Below are 27,751 nucleotides of genomic sequence, written 5' to 3'. Positions count from 1 at the left end.
ATGAGACAGGCCAGCCCCTGATTTGGAGAGCATGGAAAATATTCTTTTCTAATAACTTCTCTTTATTAAATCTCCCTGGAGGACATAGAGCAGCCTATTTTGCCCCGTGGAAGTGGTCATCTGTAAAGCTGCCAACAGTCCTTATAGGTTACTTAATGGTGAATGCAATTTGTGGATTATTGCTTCCTACAAGTGGGAATAGCCTTAATGTTTTCTCTCTGTTTAAGGTCAGTAATGGGAGGTTTCTCCTTTTAGAAATAGCCCTACAAACTGGGGGGAAAAAACACTTTGGGGATCAGTAAAGTGTTTTAATTGGTAGATCCAAGAGTGGACGCAATGTGATGGAGAATTATGTTTACATTTCAGAAAAAGGGGCGGTGGGCAATCCACCCAGAAAGCCCCAGTGTCCCTTGTTTGCCATCTGTCTGTGTGGACTGTGATTTGATTACCTTGGAGTTTCATTAGGAGAGGGAGATGGCGGGGGGAGTGAAGCCATGCTGGTATCTCCCCCATCCTCCCCTCTCAGGTTACACTTGCATGGATGAAGCCGCACTGATGGATGCACTTTGAAGGTTAGTGACTAACGTGCACGTGCAAACTGTGTTGTGAACGGCCTGCTTTCACGCCGAACATCTTTGCATGACTGTTCTTCTCATGAGGAAAGAGTATGTTTTGCACATGAATTTAGAAAGATTCCAAACAAAGTAAGACACTTCGCTTGTTCATGAATAAATGCAACAAAAAAAAGGGATCTTACCCTTAACCCACTAGCTATGTTGGAATTATGCTAAAACATAACATTGTTATGACAAAACAAAGAATATTTAGTGCAGAGGGTGCTACTCTTTGTGAGATAAAACTGGTTATTTCCACACAAACACAGAATTGTTTAGAAGCAGTAGTTAAGTGTATAATATTCAGAGGTGGCGGGTGCGCCATTAGTTTTGAGCTATTCATCAGTCGTCAACATTCGTCAATATTTCATATTTTATTATAATCGGCACACCCTCATTCCTCAGCAGAATTAGCTTCTGTCTATGTTTCTGTCATTTGTCAATTGTCAACAAAATGGCCGTCCGTCATTGTCAAAACTGACGGAATTCCAACCTATATGATAATATAATCATTTTTGTTGTTGTGTATTTATGATGTCAGGTGTCAAAGTCCTGGAGGCCAGATCTGGCCCATTCAAGTAAAATGACGTGTTAGTTTTCTATTTCTTGACAAATTAAGAGTTTTTTTTTTCATTTTGCAGAAAATTTTTAGCCAAAATTGCATTTTTTTCTTTTTTTAACAGATACTATAACCATTTTTAAATCCCTTTTTTAAATTTATGTGTGTTTTTTATATACGTGATTATATTTGTGCCACAATTTTCCATGACTTGTTCTAACGGCAATTTTCATCTTTTGTTAGCAATGTAACAATCAATCATAAACTATTTTGTTTAATGAATATGATTATGGTACACTAATATTAGTTTTCTTAATCAGAACTTTTGTCTCTGGGAGACTACATATATATGATGTGGCCTGTGTCAACAATGAGTTTGAGTTTAAAATGCGTCTTGCCTAGAAACGATTGTTTTCAGATTTCTGATTGGCTGCTGCTGTGGACAGATTTTGCTGACATATTCCTGATATTGCTAGACAATATGCTGAAATAAATATTTGTGTGTTTGTCATGTTCATAAGAACTTGTTGCTATCGGTTACCAACAAAGCATCAACTCGGACATTTTGGGACAGGATAAAATGTGTGTCAATAAACAAGAGTGCACAGATAGAGCAGCACATGGCTTCAGACTGCGGCAGACACATGCCACACTGGCACTCGCCAAGAACTCAAGCAAACGCTTGTTTGTGCGCAATGTCTCCAAGTTTCTTCACAGCTTGTCCTTAAAACTCTTCTTGTCCTGCTTTCCTCCCATCCTCGTCGTATCCCAGCGCAGATTCTGTTTAGTTTTGCTAGGCGGCGCTCCTACCGATGAAGGCAGGTGGAGATGTGATCTCCTAGCGAACACACCGGCGGCTTGTTCAGATATGCCACCGTTAATGAGCGCTCGGCGCTGTGATTATTTTGATGATGTTGTATCAACCTCCCCGCGCCGCGCTGCCTTTGAAAGAATGATGAATGGCTTTTTTAATTGTTTCTAATTGATAACTGCTCTGAGAGACTTTGTTATGAAACACTGCCAATTTAGTAACACCCTTACACTGTGGTGTCTTATTAATTCTCTCCCTTCTGGCTGGGAGCACTGCGCGATTGAAGAGAGCGCCATCTGCGCGTCTGTGTCTGGGCCGAACATGCAGTCGTATTTTGTGCTGCTAAGAAGCAGATACTTTTACTTTTGTTCTAATATCCAAGTGTCTGTTTTTTTTAAGCATGCATTCATTATACATAACATATCTGCTTATTTACTATTTAGGTTGCAGGGTCAGCACAGCGTACGCATTTATCATAATCATGTTTTATTATAAGGTGATATTTTATGATAAATCCTACTTCGGGATTCTTATCTGCTATCCAAAGAGAACATTTGCATACATATTGTCTCACACCTTCATAGAAAGACTTTCCCGAGCAGGCCGTTTTTAAATACACACTTAAAAAATATGCAGTATAATGAATAAAAGGAGAGAATAAAGGCTATAGAAATGGGGAAAAAGTGGAAGAAACTACACTTGAAGCACTCAGTAAAAGTTTTGGTCATTTGGTGTTTCTGAAGGCCGTGACTAGGTGACCTGCTGTGTGCGCGTGTACAAACAGATGGTGTCCACCTGGGTGGCCTGTGGGGACTTTTAAGTGGTCCACCTGTGGCTGTTATTGGGAAGTCAGGCAGGTGTTAAAGGTTTGCAGTCTGTCCTCAGAGGATCTAATGAGTAAAACCTTAAGAAAAATATAGTGGTAGCAAGAGAATGAGTAAACTCCTCAGCCAAGCTGAAGTATTGGGAAACATGTCACAGTAACTGTGGAGGTGGGTGTCACTGGTGGCTGACAGCAGATATAAGGTCAGGAGGCACATGATGATTTCTACACAATCAGACGCTCTTCTAAAACGTTGCGACTAGTGTGGCTTTTACCTTTTATTTGACAACGCTTCAACATCATCAATACACAGATGAGTCGCCAAAAGAACACCATACCAACGGTGAAGCATGGTGAGGCAATCATACTTTTTCCTAGCTGAAACTGGGGTCATAGTCAAGGTGGAGGGAATTATGAACAGTTCCAAATAGCAATCAGTGTTACCACAAAAATATAAGGTTTTTACTAGGAAGGGGGGAAGATAAAAAAAAATAAAATAAAAAAATAAAAAAAGATCAGGAACAGCCTACTAGAACAACTGAGCTTTATTTGAGGTTATCAGAGACACTTTTAATGGTGTGCTGACTCACAGTTCTTATGAGTTTGAATGTACTTGGACAGTTCTAAACACAACATCCCCACTTGTAAGGGGGTGTGCACACTTTTGCAACCACATTATCTCAGTCCTCTAAAATGTGTCATGCACACACTTCATTTGATTTATTTTGGTCTCCTTATTTTGAATCACAAAATCCTGGCCTTTGAAGTGGGGTGTGTAAACTTTTTATACACAGTATGAGTAAATCTATATAATGATATCTTGCAAAATGGGTTGCCTTTAGGAAACTGCTTATCAAAATCAGCATGAACGTCAGTATTAATTGAGCTGACAATATTTGCGCATATTCAATTTGGTGGCAAGAAGTAGACTAGATTTTAGACTCGGTAAAAGAAGGTCTAAATGGTAGTGCAGGTGGTGTTACGTGATTGTAACTTCAGTGCTTATTATCTCCCCCTAGTGGTCTATGAAGTGTACGAGGTACACATTTTGAATACTGCACTGTTTATCATTTAAGTTACAATTCAGCAGTTTTATTTGGACAGCTCCCAGGCGACCACACTAATTATTCATACATCAAACAGTGAACTTTGCCCATTTATTAATAACTACTTCAAGTTTAGGACTGTTTATCTCATGCTCATGAGATATTTGTTTGATTCTGCTGCCCTCAGATCTCTGGTATTTAAGATGATGAATTATATCTACCTTTCTGTCCTCTCTGAAGCTGAGCAGAGGATCGTTTTTTTTTTTTTTAAATATCGAGAGAAGCAGCCTTCATAATCAGCGGGTGAGGGGGGCCACCTATCCTTGCCGTCGCTTGGTTTGTCTGCGAGGATTTTCTGGGCTGTTTGGTAAGACGAGGCAACCTTTGGCTCCTTCCTCTTACATAACTGTCTGTCCGTTCGAAGGGAGGGCGGCTGGGTGGGAGAGAGGGGGTGTTTTACAGAAAGAACCCCCCCCCCCGCCGTGTCCCGCAGAGCCGTTCCATCAGATGACGAGGGCTTGCAAATGTAAGTTCAAATATGGCAGGTAAAAGAAATTCTAAAATGAGCGTTGATGCCTCTCATTAGTGAAGCCATTTTTGTCACGTGATTAATGACAACAAATGGGAAAATCTTACAGAAGTCAAAAACACAATCATCGCCATCGAGAGAAGCCATATGAAAGACGACCCGCAAAACCTCCTGCCTCGACCTGCTTGGCTGTAAAGGACAGAGCCTTAGTGCAATAAGACCTCAAAGCCAAGCTGATACGAAGCTTAGCTGGTCTCATCCGCAGGGAAACTGACCTGTCTGACTGCGTGTCTGCATTTGTGTCTGTGTATCGCACCAAAAAAAAAAAAAGTCTTATGAAATAAATCCTAGAAAATATGTCAGCACAGCAACAAATACCAAAGATGATATATCATAACAAACATTTAAATGACATACTGAGCCTAATTCAGTATGTTGGATGTAAACATCCAAATTCACTCCTCAAACTTCACACATATCAGCTTCAAGGTTGACCAGCGAACCACCATGTAAGGTTGAAACAACTCATTTTACATTTTTGCTGGTGAATATGGAGCGTATAGCAACGTTTTTACACCAATTTGGCTTGAGCTGAATTATCATCACCCATCTCGCAATTCCTCGTGTTTTGGATTGCACTCCCCTTCTTCCTCTCAGACAATAGACCCCCCCCCCCCACCCTTCTTCCTTGTATGCAACGAGACATTCTTGACATTTTGCAAAGGTTGAAAGACAAAGAACCTTTGTGTCCTAATAAGGCTGCACTCTGTACTCTACCTGAATGACAATATTAAGACGGAGACGGGTGTATGTGTGTCTGAAGGGGGGTTTGTTTATGTTGCAGAGGTAGATCATACAAACCTGAGGAGAAATGCAAATTAGGTTTGCTAATAAGGTTATGTTTGGAAGATGATTTGGTGCCTTGCTCAAATTTATATATATATATATATATATATATATATATATATATATATATATATATATATATATATATATATATATATATGAATATGAGCGATATGAAAAGTTGCCATGATTATTTCATATTTAGCATATTTATACTGTACAGTTGCATTCTTGACTGATGGTGTACTAAAGTTACTGAAATCAATAAGTCAATTCTAAAATTATTAAAATATTTACTTAGCACATACATTCCAGCAATGCACAACATTCTGTTTATCGTTTTTTTTTGTTTTTTTTTGTTTGTTTGTTTGTTTTTGTAAGTAATGGAAGCGTCCATTTTCATCTGAAGACAAAACTGAAGGCCTGGCGTTATAGTGAAAAAAACAAAAACAAAAAAAACACTCACCATTTGCTGCATTTGTATAAAAAAGCTAATCTGGTAATGAGCTTCAATTTGTGATCAGGATGGCCAAAGCTAGCAACATGAGGCTAACCCGATTCACACCCCTTTCACATTATATTTTCAGAAAAAGGATTATAACATGGTATTTTAAGCCCTTCCAACAGTTAACTATAGGCATATAATGATTAAATCTTACCTTTGACACGATGGCAATGTAATTCGTTATGAAATATTAGTTGTTTTGCTGGTTAGTTTTCTAACGCGGAAGTCAAACCCCCGCCTCTCCCCCCGTGTGATAGCCGCGCCCCCGGCGAGCCGACTGCAGTCTGCTGTTGGAGCTCTGCGTTTGAGCATTCCTCCGAATGCAAGCCATCAATTCTTCAATAAACATTTGAAACAAAACGACTCCTTGCCGCAAGATATCGTGGTGGAGGAGGGGAGGAGAGGGATGAAGAGCGAGGGAGGAAGGAGGGAAAAAAAGCTGAGCTGGTTCTGAACCAGGGACTTGCTACTTACAGAGCAAGCACACTAACCACTATACTAATCGTTCAGTTCAACAGCGCAAAAGTATTACTTGTAGTTTACACAAGTGTCAGCTAGAAACTTGGTGGGATTTTAAGATGGCCAATTGTCATTGCGCTTTGGCATTGCAAATGTGAAAGATTATTGATTGCTTTGAATTCATTTGGGCAAAATGTTTACTGATAAAGGCTACCTTTGTCACTATCCGATGGAGGTCTCAAAGCATTTAGTGCGGGAGTGGGTCCACACTTTATGATGTCATAAAGTGAACACTTGCTTGTTTTCTCCGGTTGAGACCTTGGAGAGCAGAATAACCTAGAATTTCTCATAAAGGGGAGAATGGAGGAAAACGCCACTTTTTTTGTAAAATATTGCCAAACACTTGAGGCAAAACTGCTAGTTTTCCAAAGTGGTCTGAGTTATTTAGGTCCCCCATTACAAGTACTGACAATTTCTTACTGTGCCGAATGGTGCGGTATTCCCAGGGCTGTTTTGAGGCAACACACCCCGATGCCTCGTCTTCAGTCAGTCAAGCAGACAGACAGATGTTCGACAAGTGAGCGATATTCTGCATCACTACAGGAGCTCCAAGCGGAACTCGCGAGCACCCAAGGTCCTTGTGGTCTCTTCTCATCTCTCGCTCTCATCCATCACGTCCCTCAGCTCGTACCTCTCGCCTCCATCAATCTCTCTTGTAGCTTATTCCTCCTCATTTTCCTGGAAAAAAAACGTGCTCTTTGACAGCAACAGAGTGTGCTTAGCGAGTGTAAGCAAGGACAAGGGAGTGTGCTGGCATGGAAATGTTTAAATGATTAGTCTGGCAGCGGGACAACACCTTTTAACCTTGAACAACCTGAACCCCTTGGCTTGGTCGCTCGCGTTGCCCGATGTAGCTGCCACTCTGCGGTATCTACCCTTTTCCCGTCACTAAACATACAGCTGTGCTCCTGAGTTACGCAATCCCCCCCGCATTGTTTAATCCGCAGTTTTAAAGGCGATGCAGTTTTGCAAAGGCACATTAATACAAGCGAGAACTCAAGCCCGTCTCCCTGTCGTCTCGGTGTTACATAAGTAAAAGGTAAAAATATCCAGATTTGCCTTTTAAAAAGAGTCGGTGCGGTTTTGACACGGAGCTCGTTAAAGGCAGCTTCTTTTGCGTAATTGTCTTTTTGTCCCCCTCCCGCCGTGTTTCTCGCTTTCTGTGTGGGTTTTCTGTCACTCACTGGGGGTGTGGGCTGATATGGGATCATATTCAGACTTCCAGATTCAATCTGCTTACGACTCCGGAGCCAATATTAGCCACACGGTCGTTGTTTTACTCATGAGCCCCGTTGCCTTGGATACGTTGCATAAGAGAAAGATGGGAAAGCGCCGTGCCCCTTGCTGATTGGGAGACAAGATGGCAGGTCTCACTTTTTCTTCTCCGCTCTTAACTGGGTATGTCAAAACACCGCATACTCCGGCGCTCCCCTGTTGACACGTCTCTCTCACAATCAACTCCACACATTCCAAGTAAACATTCTCCTGCAAATTGATGTATTCACGCCAAATTAGAATGATTTGTTGCACAATTTCAAAGAGACTTGTGTGTCATCCTTGGCTGTGGTTCTCAGTTATTTATTTTTTTGTGTTGGCTGCACTGAGACCACATTTTTAAGACCGCTGGGATTGCCCTTCCATGGCTTCCATATATGCAAGGCCATAGAGGGAGGGCGGCTTGAGAGTGAAAGCAGGCCTTGGTTCGAGAGACAGCACCATTTATCTCCTCTTCTTTTATCGCACACTCCTCTGTGACGCCTTAAAAAAAAAAACGAACTGAACAAGACACTTAACAACATGCTTGATTTGTCCAAAATGTGAAAATAATAAAATTCTGTTTGACTTAACTGTCAGGGTCAACTACTGTCCAGTGCCTCTGCAGGCTGTGCAGTTTAACACAAGTTGACTTGTTGAACAATTTACATGTTTTCCAGCCTGTAGCGAGCCAAGATAAGAGCAGGGCGGGCAGCCCTGTGTGAGGGAGCCGTCTCCATCCATGTGTTTAGCAAGCACCATCTGCTGCATTTAGTCAGGCAGGAGTGGAAATATTTGGTTGATTAGGAGCAGATCTGTAAGATAGAGCTGCCACGTTACCGCCACTTAATGGCGTCAACTGGTGTTGTGGAAAACAAACACAAACACGCATACAACACACAACAATGAAGGAGGAAACAATTTAAAAATTCATAAATAAATAAATAAATAAAAAGAATATGACCATGACTATTTACACTGGGATCAAAATGTATTAAAAAATGTACAAGGCTCAATTCTCTGCACTCTTCTCTTCATCATCCACATCCTACCACTTAGTCAAATCCTCTAAAAAATTGGTGTTTGGTTTCAGTGTTGCGTGGATGACACCCAGCTCTATATTTCCTTCAAACCTAATGCATCCCTTTGCCCACACTTCCTCTCTGACCGCCTTACAGATAACACAACTAAACAGTAATAAGTGAAGCAGTTCTAAACTAACTTTTGCACACTCTTCCAGGTGCAGATCTTGGTGGTCTAATGGATCTGGAGTCTCTCTACCGAGGCGTGGAACAGAGCATCAACAACACCCGAGCAAGACGCGCCCGCAGGCAGAGCATGGACCGGGCCTACAATATCGAGGTTCTGCTGGGTGTTGACGATTCTGTGGTCCAGTTTCACGGGAAGGAAAATGTCCAAAAGTATCTGCTGACGCTCATGAACATAGTAAGTGGCGCTCGCGCGAATATCGGATGCATCCTCATATGCACTCATCCCATCCAGGGTGTTTAAATTCTCGAAGGTGACATTGCTTCTCTTCCATCTCCTCGGCGAATGAAAAAGTGTTCTATTTGAGTTGAACGGGAAGTCACGGGGAGGTCGAAGAAGGCTGGTAGCGCGCACACATACGCGCGGGCGCACGCAGACAACAACTGAATGAGGATTCAATTCCCATCCCGCATGTTCTCATATAGCAATCAGCCACGGGTAATCCTTCCTCCTCCATCTGAATATGATGAGATTTCATTTGTGTGCGTAACGCAAGGTGAGCCCTGTGCTCTGAAGGGGGCGACACAACATTTCATCAGGCTTTGTGTCCTATCGCCCCCCAGCGTCGTCATGTCATCTCTCGCTGGTGTTTATGCATATGAGCGTCGAATGAGCCGCCGCCGACTTTAAGCCTCGCAAATGAAACCTGTGGCGCACAACCGTGTACGTGTGTGAGTGAGTGTGCGCCTTCCTGTTAGCCGCGGCTTGCAGGACGGCGTGCTGTGCGAGAAGCCGATCTCTGACTGCTAAGCAGGTGCAAACTCTGCCAGGCGTTCTTCTATTAGGCGTGTGTGAGACAATAGAGGGAGAGAAGGGAATACGCAGCACCCCCTCTCGTCTGCGCGGTGGGGGAGGCGGAGGCAGGGAAAAGTATTTTATATAGCGCATACGGAATACATGACTGACAGCGTGATGAACAGAAAGAAAGAAGGGTTGCCTCCCACACGAGGCGTCTTTATAACGCGCCTCCTGAAAGTTTGTTTTGCTTTTTTTAGGATGAGTGTGAACACCCCCCCCCCCCCCCACCACCACCATTATGCTACACCGCTGCGAAGTTAATAGCTGAAAAAGTAATTAAATAAGCACATTTTTAGACTATGCAATATGCAAAGTAAATATTTATTTACTGTAGCCACTTAAGCCTCATAATTTTGTTTGGTTTTTCATTTTGTTGGTGTGTAATTTTTAGGAGACCAATTAGGGTTATGATTTAGTTCTGTTTATGTATATAACATCCCCAATGCATTTACGGTAACTACAGTTTCCAGCAGGTTTTTCAATTGAATATTAATGATTTACTAATCTAAGCTTTATGCTGGTTGCACAACAAAATTACCCCCCCTAGCACACAGATAGTAAACTCAAGGCCCGGGGGCCAGATGTGGCCCAGCACGTCTTTGCTAAAGTAAATTATGTGCTTCTGTTTTCTTACCAAACACTGTACGGAAATTTACAAATTATCTACGCTCCACTTTTAGCCATGTTAACATATTGTAAGAATTTTTTGGTACCAATTGAAATCACTTGAAAAATTGTTGAACAAGCTGTTTCGTTTGACTTCCTACTTCAAAACTAGTTATTCATTAATATTTTGTGTTCTAGGATTAATACAGATTTTTAGGAGAGATTATTTTAGTGATAATAATAATAATAATAATAATAATAATGGTAATAATCTTTTCGGTCCCTTAATGCCGCTTAATGCTTACAACAGCCTGCCCTAGAGAATAAATATCTAGTCACTATTATATATATATATATATATATATATATATATATATATATATATATATATATATATATATATATATATATATATATATATATATATATATATATATATATATATATGTATGTATGTATGTATAGGACAAAATCAGAAAATGTTATTTATTTTATTTTAATTTTTTTTACTTTGTGTTGTAAGCTAAATTTTGAGTTGATCGATTTGATGTACAGTATGAGTAAATTGAGTTATGAGCACAAATTCAACTCGTAAGTCAAAGGTACCGCTGTACACTATGTGCAGCGCTGATATTTGCTGTGTAATTACTCGTATCCCTTTGCGTGTCCCCGACTGACTGTAAATGAAAGGCAAAGGTCAAGAGGAACTATTTGATCAAGTGGTGTTCAAGCATATGTGTTTGCGCATTTGGGGCGGGGGTGCGGGGGTGGACTCGGGGTACTGCTGCTTTGCAGGACATCAAAGGACCCGCCCACAGACGTCTGAATCCGAAAATCTGAATTCTATTTGTGAAGTTCAACTGCAGTTCAGCGTGTGTGTTGATTGTGCGCACTATTAATTCCACTTCCCACTCCTTTCCCATGTGTTTACCTCTTTTCTTCATACGCCGTTCCGATTTTTTATTTATTTATTTTTTCTTGATAGCTGCAAGAGCGCGATTCCATCATTGATTACCATGATTAATACGCATCTGAAAGTTATTTATCACTTTTGTTTTTTTCCACCCCATTTCACCGGATTCATCTGGAGATGGAATTATTAGGCTTGTGCCGATATCCAACTTCAAACAAGCGAACAAACCAATGCAAACTTCAAATCTACAAAATCCTTCCAATCACAATCAGTGAATATATATTAATCTATTTATCCCTCTATTATGGAGACATTAAGAGGAGACTCACAGGGAAGTTGCACCTCCACCCTTCTAAAAGGTCACAGTTTACCTCACTGAAAGTTAATTCTTCACGAGCATCAGTTTCTCTCCTTACATAGAGATGATGAGTGTTTAATTAACAACATGGCAAAAGTGGTATATTAATAACAAACTGCTAATACAGGTCGCAGTAGTTTAGATTGTTTTGTGTATTATCAGTGGCACCCCCTTCTGACAGAAATGTGTAATTGTCAAAATTCCACTTTCCAAATTCAAGCCTTTCCATTGCCAAAGCATTTATTTTTTTGATATTATAGTTGGAGCTCATTTCAAACTTGAAGTGAAATGGAGCACACGAAGGCTGCCACTCACACAGCCAATAGTGCGATAATTACAAATCACTTAGTAACAAAATTTACTTGGCGGGAAAAATTAAGAGTGATAATTATTTGACTGAGGAAGTGATTCTACATGTATTTAACCTGGATGGATTTTTATCCAATGCATTCTTCAACTTTATTAGTGAAACTCAGTCTAGCGAAAAATTGAAAGTGTGCCCAATGCCAAGTTAAGGCCTGGAGATGACCATCAAGGTGAAATGATTCATTACCCATTGGTGCTCCGGCTGTCACGTCCATTAACAGAGACCTTTTCGAGAGGTGCTACAAAGTGTTAATCACACGCTCCTTGGATATGAATAGTCTGTGATAATAAGGGAGGTGCGTGTGTGTGTGTGAGCGTGAGGGAAGTTACTCATGTAAATTTCCGTATATTAAGTTGACGTTTATGCCTCCACAATACAGGAAGCACCTTTAGCTAACAGCTGCCTCGTTGTGATTGTTCATGCTTGTCTGTTTAACAAGCCACACAAAAAAAAAGACTGAACAGTCAGATAGATTATCAAGAGCTAAGAGCATCCGGGAACAGGAATTGAAACTACTGTAGGTAATAATAGACTTCTCGTCAGCTGGAAGTATCACAGATATTCGCAAAGCGCTGTCAGACAGGTAAATCAGATTCTCACTATTTTAAGTCTTCCCAAGCGTGTCCCCAAAAAGATGTAGACAAGCTGTGCAAAGCCGTTTCTAAATCACGCGGTGCCCGTGCCAATTTTTGTGTGATGACTCACTTCTGTCTCATCAACAGATGAGATGTTTTTTTCTTTTTCATGCGTGTTTTTGATTACAACAAATGTTCCGCACTTATTTGATGTGACCTACTACTACAGTAACATATATTATATGAACCAAAGTTCCAAGACGCACATCTCCGTTCAATATTTATGATTGCAAATTGTTTTTGTGTGTTTTCACTGTTCACCGCTATGCTTAATAAAGCGTGTGAAATGGGACGATGGCCAATTAGGAAGCGACCTAAAGCTCTGCGGTGTTGCCGGAAACATATAGAGGAGCAAATTGTCATCTTGAATGTTTGTAAAGTGTGTCCCCCAATGACAACAAGAAGAGTTCGTAGATAAGCTAGCAGTTAGCTTACAGTTAGCCTAGCTTTTGTATTTCTTTATGGCAAAGAAGATTGGTAGAAGTCGAAAAGTGGCATGTGTAGATCCTGCTTAAGGACATTGCGGGAAAATTCTGTTTCCAACTACCGGTATGTTAAAAACACTTTCATTGATTATGTTTTGCATCTTCTCATTTGGTCACTTATTCTAACTTTGTAATTGCACTCTATTTTTTTGCCGTTAAGGCCAAGACATCACCCGTTTTGTTTTGTTTTTTAATCATTGTATTTTGATCAAATGTGGGCGTGAGCTACCACAAGTGTGAGGTGCCAGCAGCTAATTAACTGCAGGTTAAAAGTAGCAACATCTCAGTTCTTCTTTATTACCTCCTAAGCACCTTTTCTTTCCGTTTCCAAGTCTACTTTTAATTTGATCCATCAATACTGCAACACTAATGCAAAGCTGTATACCGTGTATACAAGCGAGCAACTTATTATCACTTTGGTTGGTGCATCTACGTGTTTTTTTGCTCCTTGTTTGTTTTCGTAACTGTGATTCAAATACACGAACACATTTGGACCTTGTGTGGCATGGTGACAAAACGTGTCGTGAACATGAAACTGAATGTTGTGAGGAGCGGTTAAATGTCTCAGGCTGGATTTAAATTGCAGCTGAGTTTTCTATAAAGTGTAATGGCTGGCTTTCTTTAGGCTGCATTTACCGACCACCAGTAACTTATATACAATATATAAACATATGCCAGTGCTTGAAGTACAAGCAAACAACTACATAAATGTTAACATTGAGCAGTGGTAACGAACATAAAAAAAAATATTCAACCTTACATAGCCTGAACTAAATTAATTGAATGGATGAATGAATGGATGGATGAATGAATGAATGAATGAATGAATGAATGAATGAATGAATGAATGAATGAATGAACTGCATTTGCAGCATATTTAGTGGTGTATGTTTTTGTTTGTATTTTTAATTCATCTGTGGCATTTGTCTACCTTATACGTCTTTTTTGGTTAGGCATGTCCACGTCATTGCTGTATTTTAAAGACTTCAGGCTTCAGGCAATGACGAGATGTCGGATGCAGATGGCCTCGAAGGAAGAATTTGACAAAGGAACCTTGACTACAAAATCTCAACGTACTAACAAATATTTTTACTGAGCAGCTCCATGGTCATGCTCAATTCTATATGACAGAATAAAGGCCTATATGATGAAATAAGGGTGACAAATACAGGACCAGAACAACTGGATAGCAACCAACAACGTGACAAGGACCCAACCCAAAACAAAGTCACAACATAGATATCCGAATCATGACACATTAACACAATACCACAAGGCACAACATCACTGGAGAAGAACATGGAGGGCACATAACCCTGTCATTTAATGTTATTGCATGTAATTGAAAGTCAAAAGTATGGCCGTTGCTTATAATTTGGGGGAGAGCGACCACTCATTATTATTCCCCTAGAAAAAAAATAAAATAGCATGTAAATGTGCATTCTAGAAACACATTTTGATCTCCCGTAATGTTGCAAACCTGCAACAATGCTAAAGTATTTCCTCGGAGTCAGATCAAGTCAGTGTTAAAAAGCAACCCAATCGAAGCCCACATGAGCAAGCATTTGGCGACGGAGGGCAAAGAAAATCCCCCTCTGAGCGAGGGGGGAATGGACCAGAGATAGAAAGACAAAGAGAACCAGAAGAACATACTTACATGGATGGTGATGAGACAACAGCACACCCGACCTAACAATGGCTGCATTATGAGTTAGAGCTGTGATATTGTTATAAACAAATTGAGATAAAGAGGTAAGAAGGGTAAAGCGAATTTGAAGGGGAGCTTGGTACATCAAGGGAGGTTCCCTAGCAGACTGTGCTAGCAGATGAGCCACTACAAACATGAGTCATCAAAAAGCAAGCTTTTAGATTGAATAGAAAGGTGTCTGCCCTGTGGACTGAATGAGGAAGACGCTTCCACAGGAGCCACTAAGAAAACATTTTGAAACCAAAATATGCCCTGGGAGCATAAACTTGTTAGCTGTAAATTCCAAAGATGCGCTTGCTAATATTGACTGCATTCTACCCTAATACAGACTGTCTATCCAGATCGAGACTGAATCTGTCATTCCATTATTAAAAGCTAGGTATAAACCCATAAAATAACAAAGTACATTTTATGTTTTCACGGAACATTTTGTGTATTTCATCTGCATTGTTCTGCTTTTATTCTATGATTTATTAATCTATCTCAGAGACACAAGCATCATTTTCCAAGCCAACGTCATTTGGCCAGTTTTGTGGGTAGCAGACAGGGAGGCACCAATGAAACATTTGATTGGTTTGAAGTACAAGATCCAATTTTTAGGAGCTCGCCTCATCCCAAGGTCGCAGTGCTTTACTTCTGAGCATTCTTTTTTTTTTTTTTTTTTTTTTTTTTTTTATATATCCATCCCTTGAATTGTTGAGTTCCTTATGCATATGTGCTACTCTTTCCTGGACACAGTTAGAGGTCAACGAGACCCATTTTGTCTGGTAGGCTAATTACAGTCTGCATTTATTTCGGTTCCACTTTGGTAAACACGCACTTCCAGATGGAAAGTGCTGTTTCCACTAAAACCACAAATGTTATTTTAGGGATTTTTAATGTGTGATGCTGCTGCTGCAGAAGTCTATGTATTGTTTGTTTTCAGGATTTCAACTTTACCATCTACACGCAATCAAGAAAAGCTTTAATATAAGGTTTCCAACGATGTAAGACATGTTTAGCCAGTCATTGCCAGACAATTTGAAATATCTTTTGCAGATTTTTCCAAACAGGCTGCTAACATTTCCAGCTTTGCCACCACCCAAACACACCCCGACACCAGCATTGACTTACTTGAAGTCTTTTCTCTCATCTATGCAAATGCTTGTCTGCAGCTCTAGTTATTCTCTAAGAATGTATAGTTTCCTCTTCCTCTGTTCTCAGTTTGGCACTGTGCTTCCCTACTCTTCATCTTGGCTCTTTTAGAAACGTTTCTCAATTCTTTCTCTTGCCGCGCTGGGTGCCACTGATTATTGTTCCTCTCCCCTTACCTCTGTGTGTGTGTGTGTGTGTGTGTGTGTGTGTGTTACGCTCGGAAGCATGTCCATCAGCCATCTCATTATGGCTGTCTGTTTTTACATTCCTTTGCCTCATTAGGCACCACACACAGCCACTAAGACCAGCAGGCCTTAACACCCACACCAATTTGCTCTGCGTGTATAGGTATGTGTGTATGCATTGCGTTCTGTGTTTCTTTAGCTGCTTTTTGTCCTATTTATGTGATTTAAATGTAATGCTTAAAGGGTTATAGGTTCAGACACTGGGATGTTCATGTGGATGGATGGATGGATGGATGGATGGATGGATGGATGGGTGGATGGATGGGAGGATGGATGGATGGATGGATGGATGGATGGATGGATGGATGGATGGATGGATGATTATCGAAAGTGTTGAAAATGGTTCGCTGTCTTTGATGGTGCAATGTTAATGGTTGGACAAACATGCCGTTTTTTGGGGGTCTTCTGAAAAGTTACTATGGTTCACAAAGTCGATTACGATTGTTTTTGTGCTGTTTTACGCATATTGACTCTTAGAAGAAAAGAATATTGCATTCTATAGTTAGAAACCCTATAAAGCCAAATGTATCATATTATATACAAGATATGTTGAGCCCTCTATTTTGTGAGAATATTTGTTTTATATCAGGCAAGAAATTGAAGAAAGAGAACTCAACTCAACTTTATTTATAAAGCGCTTAATGAGACAAATACCTTCCTGTGTGTCCTCAGGTGAATGAGATCTACCACGACCAATCTCTGGGAGCAAAAATCAACGTGGTGCTGGTGCGGATTATCATGTTGGGCTATGGAAAGGTAAGATCTGAGACAAGTGTTCTCAAAATATTTGTGGCTTGAACGTAGTGCTGTCAATATTTTTAGAATCGATTAATTGATTGATTATTCAGTCGATTAATTGACTAATTGGATTCATTTTAATTTGGCGTGAAACTGTTTTACAAAAGCAAAACCTTGATTACTGTTTATGAACTACTACTACTACTAGGATTTGGCCAATTTTCCATTAAAAAAATAGATCCAAACGATTACTCATTTTTAAAATAGTTTTCAATTAATTTTAACAGCTCTACTTGAAAGCACATCCCCTGATATCAAAAGTTTGCCACTTCGCTGCTTTTCCAACATATAAATGGCCACCACCATGTGTTTGGCAATGTTCAGCGCAATTGACTCAGTGTTTGTTTTCCACAAGGCTACGTTCTTATAATACAGAAAACAATGAGAAGATGATCCAACTCTTATGTTTCTTATCAGGAATTAAAATTGTTTATACTTTTTGGAAAAATACTTGCTAGAGCAGTTAGCCAAGTTGCTAACTATAGCGACTAAATCGCTGTTGGTAACACTGAAAATGCTTTTGTAATCACTCCTCTCTGACTGCAGTCATGTGGTTAATGGCGGTTAGCGGCAAAGAAAAAAATATTGAATACTGTTCATTTCTGTTAAACAAGTCAAATATCCCAACATTCCCAATGGTTTGCGCATAAAAGTTACAGTGTGATTAATTGGCGAGACACAAGGCAAGTTCTGCGGTTCCTAGAAACAGTGAGGCCCTTTCTCTTTTATAAGAAGGACTATGCCTGATACAAAGATATTGCTACAGTCACTTTGAATATCTACAGTAAGCTCAGCCAATTCTTTCACACACACACAAGCAAGCACACAGACACACGCAAGGTTGCCCCGGAGCCTGTTATTCCAGTGGACTGAGCAAAAGAAGAACTAAAAGCATGGGGGCATCTCGGGGGAGTGTTTTCAAGTCGCACGCCTTCACAGTTCAGCACCAAAGCACACAGAAACTCTGGCCGTTATGCAATCAGCCTTCCTCCCAGTGGACTGCAGCACGGAATCATGGGAAGTCCAGGAAAAGATAAACAATCAATGATCACAATCTCTCATTCATAAACAGAGAGGCGGGACAGAGGCGTTTTCTTCTTGCCAGTAACTCTTATCGGCCTGTAAGTGCAGATCAGAGGAACAAAGTAGTGATGAGTTACAAGAATGTCGAAGCGCAGGGATTAGCCCACAGGACGATAGCGCCCGTTTTAATGCTCTGCGATACAGTTATCTTTCTGTAGTCTTATCTTTTCCTCTGCCACCTCCATGTGCGCGGTCCCACTGGAGCTCTGCGACACACGCGCGCACACTTCCATCAGTCATCCCCTATTGCAGCTTTAGCCAAAGCGCCGGCTGTCCATCATCCCCAATTACCGTGGCAACCGAGCAGCACCCAGACAGCCTGCAGATTGGCTGTGTGACCCTGAACGCGGACACGCCTTCTCAAAAGCGCAATATGCTCACAGAATGCTTGAATTTGAAAAGAAAAAAAAAAATCTCAAGGACCTACACGAGTGTCACATGTTTACACATCACTCCCTACTCACACATCGTGGGATTTATTTGATTTCACTGAACAGTGAACTCGACGAGACTAAGTGCAATTTCTGGAGAGATTGCGTGGGAATGCTGAAAGCTGAATGCTAACAGCTGAATGCTAAAATTTGAATGCATGTGGAATGCTTATGAAGTAAATTGAGAGATAAATTATGAATTTATGACCTCCTGGTTCCTGGACAACACTTTACCAACTGTGCCACCAAGCAGTATCAGACACCTGTTATTGATGAGAAGTTGTATGTATGGAAGTGGGCGTGGAAAGTGATACTTGGAAAAATGTCTGTCCCATTGAAAATGAATGGTAAAAAGTTGACATTAAATGTTAAATTGTGCAAATACTGTAAGTAATGTGGAATCAGACGATATATACCCCGGGAGGCATGAATTTTTGAATTTTTCACCACAGAATTAATATATCACCACATAATAAATACAATAAATAAAATCATCTGTAATCCGTCACAGAATCCTACCCCAAACATAAATGTGGCCAAAAAAATGATGCCTTAGTGTCCAGTTTATAAAATGGCGAAATGATTTACAATTTTACTGAAATCTCTTTTTTTGTTTTGTTTATATATTCAGTTTTTCACAGCATGTTTACAGTTGTAACACATTTTAAGTTAAGCTGAAGTGGATTTATTTTGGAAGATTGAATTCTGTGAAAATGTTAGTCCCGTTCACAACAAGATGAGCCTACCAGTCACGTCTCAGCTTGCAAACATCACATGACTAAACTCAGAAAACAGCTGTGCCATGATTGGTCGTTACCTGAGCCCTTAGGCACTTTGATGTCATCTTTATTCGACAGCAAGTGGCAAAATGGCCGCCCCCGAGATGGATAAAAACGGACTTACATATGAATGCTGTTTACTCACCATTGGGAGAAGTGAAGCCACTGGCAGCCATCTTACACTGCCATTTACTAAGGCTGCATACATACATTGATTTTCATGTTATTTTCTGCCTCTATGGCGAAAATTCCACCATGTATGATAGTTGCACCAATAATTCTGGGAGAAGCACTACATGTACATTTCATTGAAAAAAAAAGACTTTAATTTTATCTCCAGTGTCTCTTCAAAGATTTGTCTGCATCATATTGTCACAGCCATCAACAATCAAACGTGTTACAGTGACACTGCCCCCTACAGGGTCAAAAAGTCAACAGCAGCTTCTTTTTTTTTTGCGTGAACTCATTTTTCTTTGGCTTTTTGTGTCTCTTTTGCAGTCCATGACTCTAATCGAGCTGCACAACCCTTCCCAGAGTCTGGAGAACGTGTGTCGTTGGGCCTTTCTGCAGCAGAAGCAGGACACCGGCGACGCCGAATATCACGACCACGCTATCTTCCTCACACGGCAGGAATTCGGCCCCACGGGCATGCAGGGTAATGAGCGAAGACGCATTGGATGAAGGACCAAAACTGACAAAATTAAAATAAATAATTCCATAATTAAATACATTTATAAATAAATAAATAAATAAAAGTGGAAATAAAAACAGATTAAAAATATAGATATAATTATATAAAAATATAATTAAAAAATACATCCATAAATAAATATAAATGGAAGTAAAAATATGTATAATATATGTATACATATATATCCCTAAATAAATAAATAAAAGTCAAAATGAAAAAAATAAAAAAATAAAAATGAGATTCAAAAATAAATATAAACATAAAAATAAATGTCAAAATAAAAATAAATAAATAAAATAAAAACTTGATAAAAAAATAATTATAAAAATAAAGGTCGAAATAAATACAAAAATCTATATACATAGAATTAAATATCAATCAATGAATAAAAACGCTCTGCTCTTACATTTATTTATTTCAGCTGCAGACGCTCTGTCAGGTCGTTATTCAAATGAGGGGGCGGTCCTCGGCATGTCTTGGGTTGGGTTCCGCTGTTGCTTAAATTATATTTTTTATATCTGTTTTTTTTTTTATTATTATTATTTTCACTTTTATTCATTTATTTATTTATTTAGTTAGTTAGTTATTTTTCATTTGGGCAGTTTTGGTCCTCCTTAGCATAGGAGTCTTCCAGAACGCCATCTGATGAACATACATCCGAACGTGTGCATCCCAACGTTTTCCTGCCGCTGCGTCATGCGGCATAGTGGGTTTAGCGGTCGGTGGTTTTGCGTGCATCGGAGTGCAAGCTAACAGGAAGGCCCAAGGGAGCGGCGTCTAAAGGCAGTGGCCTAGCTACACACAAGCCCTTCAGCTGCCCTTGGGCTCAGCCTTCTGCAGCAGAAAAATCAATGGCCAGAGCAGGGCCAGAAAGAGCTTCACAATTAGAGGAAGCATGAGACACACAGCGAGATGAAGATTGCAACAGACTCTTTTAGGGGTTAGCTTTAGCATACCGTCGCTGCGCTTTATATTCAGAACTTCACATAACATTGCTGCAAATAAAAGCTGCACTGTTATCGTATTAATCATTTGACACAATCAAGCGACTACTGCGCATTTCTAGTTTGATAATGCCTGTTGTAGTTGTCTGTTTGTACTATCTTGGTTATCTAAATGAGTAGGGCAACAAATATATATAAAAAAAAATAATAATTGGTGTGACGCAGTGCAGTTCCACTGATAGGGATGGGAAAATGAAGCTTCATGAAGCACTTGCAATGTTTTGTCACTCCCCTATATGGTGTTCTATGTTTAAGGATGAAGGCTAGTGCAATATAAATGAATCACATTGCATATTTAAATCAAGAGTGGCACCTAGAGGAGACAAAAAATATCATAAGGGCTTCATGAAGCTTCATTTGTCCATCCCTTTCCACACCACTGTAAACTACCTAACATAAAATGAATATGTCACCAAAAGTGCTTCTCAAACAGCAGCATAATTATTGTGATTGGCCTTTTTTTTTGTTACGGCATTAAACGTTTCGTTTTGGTTCATCTTGTGCAGGTTATGCTCCCGTGACGGGCATGTGCCATCCCGTAAGAAGCTGCACTTTAAACCACGAGGACGGTTTCTCTTCTGCCTTCGTGGTCGCACACGAGACCGGACACGTGTAAGAAAATTAAGCCTTATGCTTGCTTCATCTTTTCCCTCCCATTCATTCGTGTTTCTCTCGATGTTTGTCCACAGGCTGGGCATGGAGCACGACGGTCAGGGGAACCGCTGCGGCGATGAGGTGCACATGGGGAGCATCATGGCCCCACTGGTTCAAGCTGCCTTCCACCGTTTTCAGTGGTCCAGGTGTAGCATGCAAGAGCTGGGACGCTACCTCCAGTGAGATTTACAATCCAGAAATTTGTGTTACTGTTTTAGTTAAAAAGCTCCATAATGGAAATTCAGAGATTTGTTTGAAGGTAGTTTAGGTAGAGAACTGTTTTTCACCATTTAGTTATTGTTGTTTGTTTGTTTGTTTTTTGGCTAAATCAGTGCCAATTGCAACATTTAGTTAGCTAGCTAGCTAGCTAGCTATGCCTGCGTCCTGAAAATGCATCTTCCTTTGCATAGTCTGCTGGCGTTGCTACTTTAGAACGCCTCGTTGTCATCCATGAGTGTGTGCATGTCATGCATAGAAAGACAAAAGAGTGAAGAAGTGGGGAAATGTTTTAAAAACTCCAACCAGCGTGTTGATTGAGGCTTCTGGCTGGTGTGGCTGCTTTAGAGCGCCCCGTTGTCGGCCATGAGTGTGTGCATGTCACCTATAGAAAGTAAGAATATGGAAGGAGTGGAGAAAATAGTTTAAAAAGTCCAACCAGTGTGTTGATTGAGGCTTCTGGCTGGCGTGGCTACTTTAGAGCGCCCCGTTGTTGCAGCGTGGAAAAGTCCTACGATGTTCAAGTGTGTTCTTTTCATGACATCAGAAGCTTTAAGTGGATATATTGTCACAGATAGAGGTACAAATAAGAGCTTTTTTTGTTTGTTTTGTCTTTCCCAGTTCTTATGACTGTCTCCGTGACGACCCGTTTGACCACAACTGGCCGTCGCTGCCGCAGCTTCCTGGTTTACACTACTCCATGAATGAACAGTGCAAGTTCGACTTTGGTGAGGGCTACACCATGTGTACTGCGGTAAGAGACACCCCTTATGTCAACTAACAGCTAAAACACTTCTTCTGAACTCTTACCAGTCTGTCAGTTTAGCATGTTCCTTCTTATGAGCAGCTTAAAGGGTAGATGCTAGCATCTCATGTACAGTGTTCCCCCACAACATCGCGGTTTAAACATTTGTGCGGTTTTACAGTACCCTATCATGTGGGAAAAATAAGTCGCGGTTAGCGATGCACTTTTCAGACATCAGGAGAACACAATGGGCTTATTTCAAGTCTCTTAACTGAAACCTTCTGAGCTCCGAGCTCCTCATAAGATTGAAAGCGACGTGGAAGTTGTTTTCACACCGCCATTTTATTAACAACATTCCTCTGTCAATTTCCTCCCTCCTCGACGGAATATCTAGTGGGCGCTTGTAAACAGAGGAGCGAGGACCTAGATGACTTTGCTGCTGTTGACGACAGCTCACACCCAGATGCTCACACGTAGTCTAGCTAGTGTCATATGCTTCACCACCAGGTCCCGCCTCTTAAAGGTGCTAGACAAAATTGTTTTTTTTTGGGTTTTTTGTGTGTGTTCAGATATGTTTACAATGTCTTTTAAAAGTGTGTGTGTGTTGTTGTTTTTTTTTTTTTTTTTTTTTTTTTTTTTTTTACACATAAGTGAAACCTGTTCTTTATAGGGCTGTGCAATTAATCAAAATGCAATTACAATTTTAATTCTACACTCCACAATTACAAAATCAGCATAATCGTAAAAAAAAAGATTATTATATATATTATAATTTTTGAATTTTTAAAATTTATACATTTGCACTTTTTTTTATATATTTTAAAATAACGAATTCAATAAATTTTGTTTGATCCAAAAGGAACTTGCATAATTATAGTGTTTCAAAGAATTGTATTTTTCTTAATATTTTTTATTTGTTTTTTATGTTTAAACGTTCTTGTTTTGTACGAAAAAATAATAATAAATGATCGTCTTACTGCACAGTGCACATGCTGCACTCCACCTTTAATTATGTTTTTGCCAACATAATTAAATACATAAATATATATTATTATAAATATATATAATTACAAATTCTGTTTGGTCCGAAAGTAACTTAAATAATTATACTGTTTCTATTTTTTTTAATTGGTCTTAATATTTTTAAATGTGCAACCATTTTCTCGTTTTGCACCAAAAAATAAATTATTGTCTTACTGCGCAGTGCACAAGTTTTTGCAATAAATAAATAAATAAATATTTAAATGGTCTTAATATTTTTAAATGCTTAAACATTTTCTTGTTTTGTACCACAAAATAAATAATCATTTGATTACTTTTTCCATAATCAAGTAGTCCTAATTCTTTATATCTGGTCTGGAACGTGTCGCCCGCGATAAACGGGGGATCACTGTACATTGCAGTCGAATGAGGCTCACATATGCAGTACACACTTATTCAATTCTTCTGATGTCCTCTTCTTTGCTCTCCCGGCCACTGGTTGGATTGATATCTTGCTTGAAAGCAGGTAAATCGGTTTTGATAGCTCTCTATTCTTTTTTTTTTAATCCAAATTATAATCAATAATTCATATTCCAATACAATAGTTAGTCTGTCAGCGCAGTGGATGAACGTGAAGCCATCTCGAAATGTTTTTGTTTTTTTGTAAATGCTAAATGAGCTTCATCTTGCAACACGCCGCTCACTCTTCTGGGACGCTTGCTTGATTGACAAAGGGTTTGTTCTGGAGCTTTTGCACACGTTGCTAGATTACGCTCTATTCTCTTGTCAAACTCATTCCCTTCAGCTACAAAAGGCAGGCCTTTCAGGAACGCAGGTAAGGTAACCCCATCGTCCCGAGGACATTTGGCTCTTCGTGTTGTTGTTGATTTCATTTTATTTATATGTCTTCTAAAAGTTTGTAAATGTTGCTCCGTTCTTTTGTTTTGTTGCAATTGTATTTTGTCTCTGTTCCACCCATTGTCATTTTGGGGACTTTGGCCTGCAGGATTCTAAAATGCCTGGCAAATAACTACAAACCTCGCTGGTTTTATGGGGGCGCTTAACCTTGTTGGAGGTACTGATTATGAATCATATGAGTCGGGCGTGTGTCTTGACCGCCACCGAACACCTGGGGTTCAATCAAACCAAGGTTAAGAACTAGTCTATAAAGTGAACCACACACACAAAAATCCTTTCAATCCTCACAGTACTAGCGGGAAGAACCTCCTTTTACTGGCTCACTCTATAAACGAGTGGAAAATGTTTGAAAGATGTCTTTCCCGTTAAATGGGACGAGGACTGAGCCAGAACAGAGGCAGTGTTTCCATGTTTCACTTCAGCTTTTAGGATCCTCCAGCCTGACGTCACTGATGATTATCTACCACAGTCTGGACATTAAATGTGACTCACCATCTGACCTGCGGGTCCCTCTGGGTCATGGTGAGTAGTGTCGAGGAGGTAGGGGGCATGGCCCCTCAGACACATGGTCTGTAGACACATTTGTGGTGTTTACATCAGACAACGAGGGGAAATCAGTTCCTGTTCTTTGTGTCCAAGGCCACTTTTGACTCGTTTGCCCTCTGACCTCCCTTGCGACTTTAAGCACAGGCTGTTTCATTCAGAGAGTCCCGTCCGTCTCTCGTGCATCCTTTGGCTTCGTTTGCATGATTGGCTGTATGTTTCTCAGTGCAGTGAAGTGAAGTGACAGTGCAGGGTTACTGTTGTTGTTTTTGTGCTGATTATTCTTCACGTGTTCCGCTCCGTTCCAAATGCTCACCGCAAATTGTAGCAAATGAATTCTAAGCAAAAGAATCTCTTTGTCCTCTGCAGTATCGCACCTTCGACCCATGCAAGCAGCTGTGGTGCAGCCACCCAGAAAATCCCTTCTTCTGCAAGACCAAGAAAGGGCCGCCCATTGATGGCACTACGTGTGGAAATGGGAAGGTAATGAGGAACTTTCTAGAAACCGCGTTCCCAATCAACTTGCTGTCACGTTATGGAGGACCAAAACTGTAAAAATTAAAGATAAATTAGTAAGTAAATAAATAAATAAATGACTAAAAGCAAAAATAAAAAAGGATATAAAAAATATAATTCAAAAATTAAATACAAAAAATAAATAAAAAAGGAAATAAATGTGAGAGCAGACGTTTTTATTGACTGATTGATTCATTGATTGATTATTCTATTTATATATATTTTTATATTATTTCGATATTTATTTTAAATTTTTTATGTTGTTTTTTATTTATTTATTTTTACTTTTATTTATTTATTTATGGATATGTTTAGTTTTTGTATTATATTTTTACATCTGTTTTTATTTTCACTTTTCATCATTTATTTTATTTATTCATTTATTTATTTTTTAATGTTGGCAGTTTTGGTCCTCCATATCAAGTGTGTTTTTGGTGCTGGACCAAAAATAAATGTGAGAGCAAAGCGTTTTTATTGATTGATTGATTTATTGATTGATTTTTTTTTTTTTTTATATGTTGTATATTTGTTTTTATTTTTTTAATCTTGTTTTTTATTTTTATATTTATTTTTACTTTTTCTAATATAGAAATTGATGGAGATAATGTATATATAGTTTTTTTTTAAATTTCCATTTATATAAATTTTTCTATTGAGTTTTTTACTTATATTTTTGACATTCATTTTTATTTTCACCTTTAGTCATTTATTTTATTTATTCATGTATTTATTTTTAATTTTGGCAGTTCTGGTCCTCCATATCACGTGTGTTCTGATGAAGACAAAACGTGCCCGTCACTGAGCGCATGTTTTGGTGTTGCAGCATTGTTTTAAAGGTCACTGCGTCTGGCTGACAGCTGACATCTACAAGCAAGATGGAAACTGGGGTTCCTGGAGTGAATTTGGACAGTGCTCGCGCACATGTGGTGGTGGAGTTCAATTTCGCACACGCGACTGTGACAATCCAAGGTATGGAAGTAAATCGTCTTGTGATGATATCTTTGTGGAAAAACTAAGCTTGACTACACGGTTATCAAAAGTTGGATTTCGAATTCGGACACTTAATCAGTTTAAAATCAAATTCAGGGAATAAGATGCCAAAGATATTTGCACTTTTATTCTTTGTACACAATGCCGAATCCAATAGTGGAAAATTATTCATGCGTGTTGTGTTGCTTTAAGGTTTTGTGTGAGAAAATTTCCTCAAAAGACCTACAAAACTTTTCAAGAGAAAATGCATCAACTACACTGATAACACTTCACATCCCAAACCATTGAACGAAAGCAATCTCAGATCATGTGACCTTCCACCAGACCAGCCAACCGAGGCCGCACCTGCGTGGGGGCGACGTACCAGTTCCAGATGTGCAACACCAACGAGTGCGAGGACATCTACAGCGACACGCGAGCGGAGCAATGCCACGCTTGGGACCCGCGTTTCGAACAACCCAGCAATAAGCAGTGGCTGCCCTACGAACACCCAGAGGGTGAATATTCACACGCATCCTCACGAGATGAAGTCATGTGGTCAAGAAGCGATGATGCACTGTTAAACAAAATCCAACAAAAAGAGCGGACTTAACACATCATTTTTGAATGCGGTTGTTAGATGGTTATATAAATGTTATGTTCCGATATGGTCATCCACATCTGGCCGTGATTGAGTAAAGCTCTGAGGTATGACTACACCCTCTCATAAAAACATGCAGTGTCTTTGGAAAGCTCTTTAAAAACTCTCTCTCTCTTCTCTCTCTCCGCCACATTCCCTGATGTCATTCGACCTTGGCCGACCCTTTCCTCCTGCACCTGTTTCTGCTTCCATGTCGCTACTATCACTTGCTGCAGAGGGACACAGTACATGCATGACAAATAGCTGCGTTATTTAGAAAGTGTTTAAATGGTAGGGATGTAACGATATCCAAACGTCACGATACGATATTATCACGATATGAAGCTCACGATATGATAATTATTACAATATTGTGGGCAGGTTGGCGACATTTAACTCATTCACTGCCATTGACGGAAAAAGACGTCAAATGATGCATTTTTTTTGCTGGTCTGGCAATGAATGTGTTAAAAAAAAAAGGTCACAATATTGTAAAAAAAAATGAGCTCATATTTAAAAAAAAAAAAAAGCACAATATTGTGCTTTTGTATGTAACAGCAATGTTATGTTATTATTATAATAATAATAATAATTATTATTATTATTATAATAATAATAATAATAATTATTATTATTATTATTATTATTATTATTATTATTATTATTATTATTATTATTATTTTCATGTCATGTTGTTAATGCATGCATACATTGAGTTTCTGCACATGCTGACTTTATCTCCCTGATCTGACAATTAGT

At 39.5% G+C, this 27,751-nt stretch overlaps 1 protein-coding gene across 2 annotated transcripts in view; it reads left to right on the top strand.

The window, feature by feature from the left end:
• LOC144025733 (A disintegrin and metalloproteinase with thrombospondin motifs 2-like) overlaps positions 1-27,751 on the top strand; it is a 110,149-nt gene that overhangs the window by 70,201 nt on the left and 12,197 nt on the right. Inside the window, exons 4-13 of one of the 2 annotated variants that reach the window (XM_077532048.1) lie at positions 8,747-8,952; positions 16,697-16,780; positions 19,614-19,770; positions 21,317-21,422; positions 21,500-21,643; positions 22,302-22,434; positions 24,212-24,241; positions 25,237-25,350; positions 26,207-26,352; positions 26,698-26,870. In XM_077532048.1, coding sequence (XP_077388174.1) covers positions 8,747-8,952; positions 16,697-16,780; positions 19,614-19,770; positions 21,317-21,422; positions 21,500-21,643; positions 22,302-22,434; positions 24,212-24,241; positions 25,237-25,350; positions 26,207-26,352; positions 26,698-26,870 — 1,293 coding nt within the window. The remainder of the gene's footprint in view (positions 1-8,746; positions 8,953-16,696; positions 16,781-19,613; positions 19,771-21,316; positions 21,423-21,499; positions 21,644-22,301; positions 22,435-24,211; positions 24,242-25,236; positions 25,351-26,206; positions 26,353-26,697; positions 26,871-27,751) is intronic. The other variant, XM_077532049.1, reaches the window with a different exon arrangement.

Source organism: Festucalex cinctus, chromosome 9 (assembly GCF_051991245.1).
Source record: "Festucalex cinctus isolate MCC-2025b chromosome 9, RoL_Fcin_1.0, whole genome shotgun sequence".
Classification (NCBI taxonomy): domain Eukaryota; kingdom Metazoa; phylum Chordata; class Actinopteri; order Syngnathiformes; family Syngnathidae; genus Festucalex; species Festucalex cinctus.
The sequence above is the reverse complement of the archived record's forward strand: the minus strand, read 5'-3'. Positions and strand labels throughout refer to the sequence as shown.